Here is a 10020-nt window from a genome sequence, read left to right as displayed (position 1 = left end):
TATATATATATATATATATATATACACACACATACACACATATATAATTACAATATTTAGTTGTTTTTTATAATTGTATATTTTTAAAAATATTTTTAAGAATTATAATTATGTAGTTGCTATATATTTTCCTAAAGTTATATATATATATATATATATATATATATATACACACACACACAAAATTAAAAAGTAATTAATATATATTTTACATATTTAATCTTTCAAATATATATTTATTCGACATACATTTAATACAATTGTATAAATTATGTGTGTATGTATATATATATACTGTATATTTAGCTGAAGTGATGTAATCCGTGTTTGCTCCTGCAGGTATCTGATCTCATGTTCTCACCTGACGTATGCTGAGAGACTCCGGCTGCGAGAGAGAGACTGTTACTCCATCCCTGCGTCTGCGCTGCTCTCGCTCACACCCTCCTTCTTCATTCCCAAACCCTGCTCCTCTCCACCGCAGACGCCCAAACCTGACTACATCCTCTGGTCAAAGGTCACCAAGGGCCTGCTGAGGGGGAACATGGGTAATGGAGTTCATGACCTTATGCACATGTAGTCTCATATATGAATAATAATTTACAAAACATTACACACTACCATTTAAAAATCAACACAATTTTCTTCATATTTTTTAAAGAAGTCTCTTCTGCTGATCAAGGATGCGTTTGTTTGATCAAAAATACTGTAAAAATTGTGAAATATTATTACAATCTAAAACAGCTGTTTTCTATGTGAATATCTGTTAAAGTGTAATGTATTTCTGTGATGCGCAGCTGTATTTTCAGCATCATTACTCCAGTCTTCAGTGTCACATGATCTTCAGAAATCATTCTAATATGCTGATTTGCTGCTCAAGAAACATTTCTGATTATTAGCAATGTTGAAAACAGTTGTGCTGCACAATATTTTTGTGGAAACTGTGATGCATTTTATTTTTCAGGATTCACAGATGAATAGAAAGTTCAGAAGAACAGCATTTATTTGAAATAGAAATATTTTCTAACATTATAAATGTATTTACTGGCACTTTTGATCAATTTAATGTGTCCTTGATCAATAAAAGTATTAATTTCTTTTTTTAGTATCACTGTGATACTATTACAGTTTATATTATAAATTAGCTTTTATTTTTATTTATTCTGTTTTAATTTTAAAGCTTTAGTAATTTTGTTTTTGTCATTTTCATTGTTTTTAATGTTATAAATTTTTTATTTTAGTTTCAGTTTTAGTTATTGTAGTAAACCAAATTAAATAAAATATAAAGAAAACCTTAAACGTATTATCTTGCAGTAACAGTTCACCAAATCTGACTCATGTGTTAAGGCAGGGGAATAGTGTTTATAGTTCAGCAAAATGGGAGTGCTTTTTGAAAAATGGCGTTATGGTTTTGAAATTTTAGTTCAAAAGCCTGGTTATAGTAAAAACTGTAATACTAATAGTCATTAAGCATTCGGTTGACTCATCGACAAGATTTTTAATAAAGTGAGTCTAGATTTAGTTTTATATTTTTTTATTGAACATAAACTTTCAAATCTTTTTTTGAACTTTGTTTTTGTTCAGTATTTCCTTTTAATATTTTGCTACATTTGAACCTTTCTTGTGCTCCACTCCACAGTCCATAAAATAGGGTGTTCAAATACATTTAATTTTAATAATAATAATAATAATTTTGCTAAATGAAATAAAGCTGAAATAGAATCAAATATAAATATTAGATGTAAAAACTTGAGACATGTTGCCTTGGCAACTAACTGAAATAAAGTTAGTTTAAAAATAAAAATATAAAAAAAGCTAATAAAAATGAACTTTTGTCAAAAAATTACTAAAACTAAAATGAAAATTGAAAATATAAAAATAAAAGACTATATATAAATACTATAGTAGTACATAAACCTGTTTAAAATGTTTAAGGAGTTAATTTCCTTAACTTTCATTCATTCATATTCAACACATAACTTCCTCTTCTTGTTTACCTAAATGCACATTTAATGCCACCCAGTGTGCAACAGTGGTGTATATATATATATATATATATAGTGGTATTTAAATATATTTAATGTCTATAGTTTTTAATCAGGTTTCAGTTTATAGTTTTAGTTTACTTATTTAGTTTTAGCTATTTTCTTACATAAAATTAAACTAAATGAAAATGAGAAATGTTGTCCTGATAACTAGCTGAAATAAAGTAACTTAAAGTTTATTTATTTTTATTTTATTTCAGTTAATGTTTATTTAATTTCAAGTAATAAAAATGAATTTTTAATGGTTAAAAATTTATGGTTAAGTTTTAGTTAAAAATAATGAACGTTTGGATGTATCATGCTTTTGTGTCGTCCTGTCCCGATTGTTTGATTGTTTTTCTGTTTGCATGCTAAAACCATCTTCTTTCTTCTTCTGTCAGACAGAGACGTCCACCTGCAGGAAAACGGTGCCAGCTGGTTTCTGAATGGCCATGTCTCGGGTCGTCCACACAAACCTCTTTCTCCCTGCCCCAAAATCCTGCCACACCTGCGGAACAGAGTATTCGCTACATTTCTGTTTGCTGAGTTCCTGAAGAGCTGGCAGCCATCGCACAAGAACACTCTATATTACCTGTTCAAAAACAGTTGATGAGTGTGTGTGTGTGTGTGTGTACTTGTGAGGTGCCTTGCAACTAACTTCCTAGCAACACCCTAGCAACCACCCAGAAACCCCTACAAACTGCCTACAAACACCCTAGCAACACCCTAGTACTACATAGAAAAACCCTAGCAAACATCTATAACACATATCACCTGCCTTGCAACCAAATGCCTAACAAAACCCTAACAACCAGAAAACCCTACAGACTGCCTAGAAACACCCTAGCAACAGCCTAGTACCCCATAGCAATGCCCTAGCAACCATCTATAACACCTATCACCTGCCTTGCAACCAACTGCCTAACAACACCCTAGCAACCACCCTGAAAACCCTACAACCTGCCTAGAAACACCCTAGCATCAGCCTAGTACCACATAGCAACGCCCTAGCAACCATTAGTGTGTGTTTGAATGATTCTGTGTGAACATGAACGTACCAGAAGGACGCAAAGACGACGAGTTTGATGCAGAGCAGAGGCTTCAGCTCTTCTCTCAAAGTTCGGTAGAACAGCAGCAGGCAGTACATCGCAAACTCAACACAAAACAATCAAATCAAACCAATCTTCCTTCGATGTTTTTGATCAATAGTTTCAGACATTTGACTATAGCATTTAATTATTCTGTTTTTTAATTATTATTAGCATGTGTCAGTATCAGTAATACATTGTTGTCTTTTCTTAGTGCCACAGTCTGTGACTGTAATATAAATTATAAATCAATATATATAATCAATATATACCAGCTGTGAGGCGTTGTGGACGGTAACGAGGTACATCCATGTGTTTCTGAAGCTGAAATTACTTTATTACTTCATCATAAACTCCACACAGCTGACACACACTACAGCACATAGACAGAGAAACTGGATGACTGATTATATATATATATATATATACAGTATATATATATATATATATATACTGTGTATATATATCCATCCATATACATGATATTATTGATTGTGATTGATCTAGATCAGTGGTTCTCAAAACATTGACTTAAAATTATTTAAAATAAGATAAAACAAGCATGAAAATAAGCTAAAACAACAAAAAAGTTTGAAGTTAAAACGTCTTAATGCTGGATTTGTTTCAGCTTTTGTCTTCTCCAGATGTTAACTGATGGACTGGAGTGCTGTGGATTACTTGTGGATTATTGTGATGTTTTTATCAGCTGTTTGGACTCTCATTCTGACGGCACCCATTCACTGCAGAGCATCCATTGCTGAGACACTGATGCAATGCTACATTTCTACAAACCTGATGAAGAAACAAACTCATCTACATCCTGGATAGTCTGAGGGTGAGTAAACTTTCAGCAAATGTTCATTTTTGGGTGAACTAGTCCATTAAGTCTGGGAAAAACTCCCTAAAATATATGAGAAATTTGAAAAAAAAAACAAATTATATTCTAGACAGATAGATAGATAGATAGATAGATAGATATTAACTGATGGACTGGAGTGCTGTGGATTACTTGTGGATTATTGTGATGTTTTTATCAGCTGTTTGGACTCTCATTCTGACGGCACCCATTCACTGCAGAGCATCCATTGCTGAGACACTGATGCAATGCTACATTTCTACAAACCTGATGAAGAAACAAACTCATCTACATCCTGGATAGTCTGAGGGTGAGTAAACTTTCAGCAAATGTTCATTTTTGGGTGAACTAGTCCATTAAGTCTGGGAAAAACTCCCTAAAATATATGAGAAATTTGAAAAAAAAAAAAAATTATATTCTAGACAGATAGATAGATAGATAGATAGATAGATAGACAGATAGATAGATAGAGCGGAGGAGGCTGCTCACGAACAGGGCATGATCACCGTATGAGCCAAATAACGAATCCTACTATTGAGAAGGCTTAGCTCATGAATATTAAACAGGAGAGGCTGGCGTTGCTTGGTAACCTGCTTGGAGCATCAGAGCACATACACCAGGGCAGGACTTACAGGGCCGGGAGCCCCTGGGCTTGAGGTTATGTTTGGGCCCCATACCTATACTACAAATGCCCTCAACTAGAACATTATTATGGAGTAACACAAAATACACAAAATTAAAATATGCTTTCAGGTTCATATACTGAATACAATTAATAGGCAACATGTCTAGCCTAGTCAAAGTTTAGATGTAATATTAAATAGTCACTATAGTACAATAAACAGGATGTGTTCTCTCAGTTGAGAGATCAAAACCCTGAAATAACACTGAGCAGAAATAAACAAAGAGATGTATTATTATGAAAATGTATTGTCATATTTGTGTCCTTTTATGTCAGATTCTTAAATTAAATAAATTCAATCTGAATAAAAGTGGCTATTAACAATAATGTTGGCTATTAACAATCAAAGGAAATCACTATAAACATAAGTTATGTTAAGTTTAAATACAACATTTTAATGAAGAAATGATTGCAAAAATGAAATAATGAGCTACTTTTTAAAATTTGAAACTACAACCGCCAGTAGGTGGCAGCAAATGACAGTCTTAATGAGTGAGTTGAATCTTTAAATCAACCGATTCGTTTAAAATGCTAATTCATTTAATTTAGCGCAGTTGAAATGCGGCTAATAATTTCTGACGTACACTAATGAAATATTCGTAATCCGAACCTTCGCAATTTTGTCTTCAACATTGGGTTGACGTAATCTAATTAATATTCATAGCTATAAGATTCGTTGCTTGCTATTTGGGCGGACGTCACATTACGTAATTAATATTCATGAGCTAAGCCTTCACTGTTCGTTTGCGATTTTCTGTTATGAACGTAACATTAGATATCGTCTTATATGCATAAATTGTTTTTGTCTAATAGTTGTAATCAATGCAGTAGATCTGACAAAATATGACAAATGAATAAAAAATTAATGTAAATGAGTATTTTATTAATAAACTAGGCCTATATTTAATAAAGGTTACTGTACTTTCCAACACAAAGCACATTCATATAAAACTGTGGCTGATTTATTCTCAGTAATTCAACCGATCTCATGTCAGCCCTCGTAATTCTATAGAAACTATTTCCTGGGGGAGTAAAAAAGCTTTCCACTTGAACCACTTCCCACTAATGGAAAGTCAATTCTGTGGGAATAAAACCATAATCCTGTCTCTGAAGCCGAGTTTCACAACCAACGGACCACACACTGTGACTTGGATAAACACACATCAAACATTTATTTACAACATCTTAAACAAAAAGAACATTTCATTGTACCTTCTCACAGCTGTTTTCAGAGCTACTGACTAAAACAACATGGCTGTAAATAGATTAGCAAAACCTAATCTAACCTTTCTGTTGCAAACAAGTTCATTGAGGATATAAGTGATGTGAGTAAACCGATTCTCCAATGCCATTTCTCCTATTCAAGCTGCTCTTGACATAGTTCCCAATGTAAATGGTTGTAAAATATAACATATTTTGTACATTGTTTACAGTAGTGACATGAGAAACTGAGCCTTTGGAAACTGAATCACATGAACCGCTTCGCAAAATGATTCACTGTTCCGAAGAAAATGGTCACTTCACTTCAAACTCACTTCAAACATGCATAAAGACGCCTTTTACAAACCTACTGAAAGTGTAATCTATTAAATATACGATACAAGTCATTAAATACCATCACGTATAAAGTTTATGTATAATATGTAGTCTTTTGTAAAAAAAAAAAAATCTAAAAAAAAACTAGCCAATCACAAATGCTCTCTGGCTGTCAGTCGTTTTGCGTTTTCAGGTTTGCTGACATCGGGTTGGCTGAGATGGCTGGAGGGCGGGGTTTTGTAGAGGGGGCGTGGTGTTGATGGGGAAGTATAAAGGCGTGTTATGTTTATTTTAAGCGCGCACAAATGCGCGAACTCTTTCAACTTGGGTGGATTCTAATCGGCTGTCAATGTTTTTAAAGCTCATCAGCTGGGAAAAAAAAACATTCTGAGAGTGATTCCAATGATATCGTTCCTCTTTGTCGTTATTATTATAAATGCAGTTGTGGACTTGATTATCAAAACTTTATAGTTAGTTATCTTCTTTGGTGTGAATGAGCCTTAATTATGTGGCTACCCAGCTAACAAAACTAACGTTCTAAGAACGTTTTGCTAACGCTCCCATTAATTAATAATGAACGTTCTCTAAACATGTTTCATGTTTTTTTTTCATTGGCTATGCGAATGTTAAGTTAACATTGCATTTTATAATTTTGCAAATATTATGTGAACATTACTTTTGAATGTTCTCTGAAACAAGCAGATAACATTTAAAAAACGTTAGACAAACATCCAACTAAAACGTTTAAAAAAAAAATGCTAACGTTTTGAGAACTTTGAGTTTGTCTAACATTTAAAAGTTAGATGAACGTCGAACTAAACTAAAATGTTTCAGAAAAAAAGGTTCATGAACGGTGTATAAATATTGTTTTTGTGCTAACATTTTGAGAACATTATTAGTTAGTCTAACTTTAAAAAAAAGCATTACATCAACATCCAACTAAAATATTTCAGGAAAAACGTTCAATGAACAATGTATATAGAATCTTTTTGTGCTAACATTTTGAGAATGTTGTTAGTTTTACTAACATTTAAAAAACGTTAGGTGAATGTCCAAATAAAACATTTAGTTAAAAAATGTTCCATGAATGACGTATAAATAACGTTTTTGTGGTAACGTTTTGAGAACATTATTAGTTTGTCTAACATTTAAGAAAACGTGAGAAGAATGTCCAGATAAAACGTTCCATGAACAATTTATAAACACTGTGCGTCGAAACATTTTGAAAACGTTAATAAAGAAAGATAAATGTTCTTTTAATGTTACAGGAAGAACGTTTATGAATAACTTTTAGCTTTGTTTTTAACTTTTTAATAATAACGTTTATTAAGAACCTTTCCAGAACGTTCTGAGCACATTCCCTGTCCGAAATCACATCTGAAAGCATGTTTAAAATGCATATTTATATAACAATATATGATGCATGCTAAAAAGATGCACTTTCATAATAGTAGGCACAATTAACCAGTGCAATATAGTGCAATTATAAATATATATGTTCATATTTGTGTAGTTAAGGTTGAAGCGGTGTGTGTGTGTGTGTGTGTGTGTGTGTGTGATTGAGGTCAGTTGTAGCTGTCCTTGCGCAGCGCGGTCCGGTCTGATAAGCCGTTCTGATCAGGGCTCTTGTACTGGAAGCTGGTCCCATTCAGGGGCACGACGCTGCTCAAGAGCGAGCCGGCCGGATAACACCAGCAACACAAACACGACTGACAGAGACAGAGAGACAGCAGAGATTAGATCCTCACAGCATCACTGCGCTCTGTTATCACACTCATTACAGCTCTCTGTACCCTGAAGCAGTTCTTGAACTTCTTGCTGACGAAGTAGAGGATTATGGGATTGATGCAGGAGTTGATGGTGGCCAGATTTATACTCAGGTAATCGAACACCAGCAAGAAACTGAGACACAAAAACAACAACACAAATAGGTGAAAATCAATAAACTGCACAAAATACACATTAAAGAATTGCATTTCTTATTTCATTGATGCATTACTATAAAATATGCTAGATTTTCTAATATTATGGCTTTGTGTGTGTTATTATAGTTAATTAAAACTAACGAAAAAAATTTTTTGTTGAAATAAAATATAAAAAAAATATTATTATAATAATTTTATTTTATTAAAATAAAAAGTATTTATATTTTAATTTTATTTTTAAAAATAAATAAAAATTAAACATATTAATAAAACTTAATTTTTAAAGTTAGCCTAAAGATTTTTTATTTGCTTTGGCTTTTGATTAAGCCTGAATATTGTGAATGATTTGCTTAATTTGTAAGCATTGTTGATGTTATTTTAACATTGTCATGTTCATGCTATTATAGTATTGTTTTAGTCCAACTTCAAAATGTAAGTTTTATTAGTAAGTTACATTTTTATTAATAAATTTGTTTTACTTGTATGTTTGTTAGAATATCTGTAATGTTATTTTAACATTGTTATGTTCATGCTCTTATAGCATTGCTTTAGTCCAACTTCAAAATGTAAGTTTTATTAATAAGTGTATTTTTTATTAATAAATATGGTTTTATTTGTATGTTTGTAAATATTTTATAATGTTATTTTCCACATTGTTATGTCATGCTCTTATGGTATTGTGTTAATCCAACTTTAAAAGTTAAGTTTTGTTAAGAAGTTTAATTTGTATTAATAAAAAAAAACATTATTCGTTTTATTTATTTTAGTACATCAAGTTAAACTAAATGAAAATGAGAAATGATGCCTCGGCAACTAGCTGAAATTAAATAAAAAATTAAAAAATAAAAGTTTCTTTATTTTTTTTTTTTTATATCAAGGTACAAAACAGCACTTTGGGTCATTCTTATGTATAAAATAAAGTTGAGTTGAGTAATAAAAACTATACATACATATTTAAATTAAAAACTATTAATAATAACAAAAACACAAAAATTACTACAATTTTACCTAAACTTAAAATGAAAACTACATGAAAATATAAGTAAATTCAAAATTGTAATAAAATCTATAATAGTGTCTATATGATTCTACAGTAACACTGTTGTGCGTGTGTGTGCGTGTGTGTGTGTGCGAGTGTGTGTGAGTGTGTGTGTGTGTGTGCATGTTTATGTGGTTTATGAGGACACAAATTTGTATAATAACATGGGTATACACACACACACACACACACAGACACACACGCACACACACGCACACAGACACACACAGACACACACACGTATGTTAGTAAATGATGGTCTCGGCTGGTTCATTTCAGCGTTCAGTGTTCGGTTCTTCACCTGTTTGAGGTGTTCGCTCAGGGAAAACTTCAGGCTGCCCTTCCTGTTGCTGAGCATCTCACAGGTCATGAGCGTGTAGAAGACGACCGTACAAACCAGCGGCACGCAGAAATAAAAGCCAAACAACCACCAGACCTTCACGTCCCTGTAGAGCTACACACACACACACACACATCGTCAACACACACAAAAATGCCACATTTTATATGTAAATATAAATGCAATAAAACATTGATGGAGATGCCACATTTAGTTACTTGTTTTAATTATGAAAATACAGCTAATTAAAATGTTTTACAAATAATATTTAGTATAGTTAGTATAGTTATATAAGTATAGTTATATAATACATATATGTATATTTAAAAAATATAAAATGTATAGAACACCAATATAAAATCGTATTTAATCTTATTTATATATTCTTATTTATTATATTATGTTTATATAATAAATATATTCATATAATAATTATATATTTATTTATTTATAAATATAACAAGTTAACAATTAAAAAAATATTATACTTACATAATCTAAATAAATGTTTTATATTGATATTATTTTACATT

At 31.8% G+C, this 10020-nt stretch overlaps 1 protein-coding gene across 1 annotated transcript in view; it reads right to left on the bottom strand.

The window, feature by feature from the left end:
- Positions 1-7728: 7728 nt before the first annotated feature.
- Positions 7729-10020, bottom strand: part of LOC107702142 (endothelin-1 receptor-like) — an 8257-nt gene continuing 5965 nt past the window's right edge. Inside the window, exons 4-6 of the mRNA XM_016504386.1 lie at positions 9414-9601; positions 7977-8085; positions 7729-7892 (exon numbers count right to left, since the gene is read on the bottom strand). Of these exons, the coding sequence (XP_016359872.1) occupies positions 7749-7892; positions 7977-8085; positions 9414-9601 (441 nt within the window). The 3' untranslated portion in view covers positions 7729-7748. The remainder of the gene's footprint in view (positions 7893-7976; positions 8086-9413; positions 9602-10020) is intronic.

This window comes from Sinocyclocheilus anshuiensis, unplaced genomic scaffold (assembly GCF_001515605.1).
Source record: "Sinocyclocheilus anshuiensis isolate Anshui unplaced genomic scaffold, SAMN03320099.WGS_v1.1 scaffold1762, whole genome shotgun sequence".
Classification (NCBI taxonomy): Eukaryota; Metazoa; Chordata; class Actinopteri; order Cypriniformes; family Cyprinidae; genus Sinocyclocheilus; species Sinocyclocheilus anshuiensis.
Note: the sequence above shows the minus strand (reverse complement) of the source record. Positions and strands in the feature narration are given on the sequence as shown.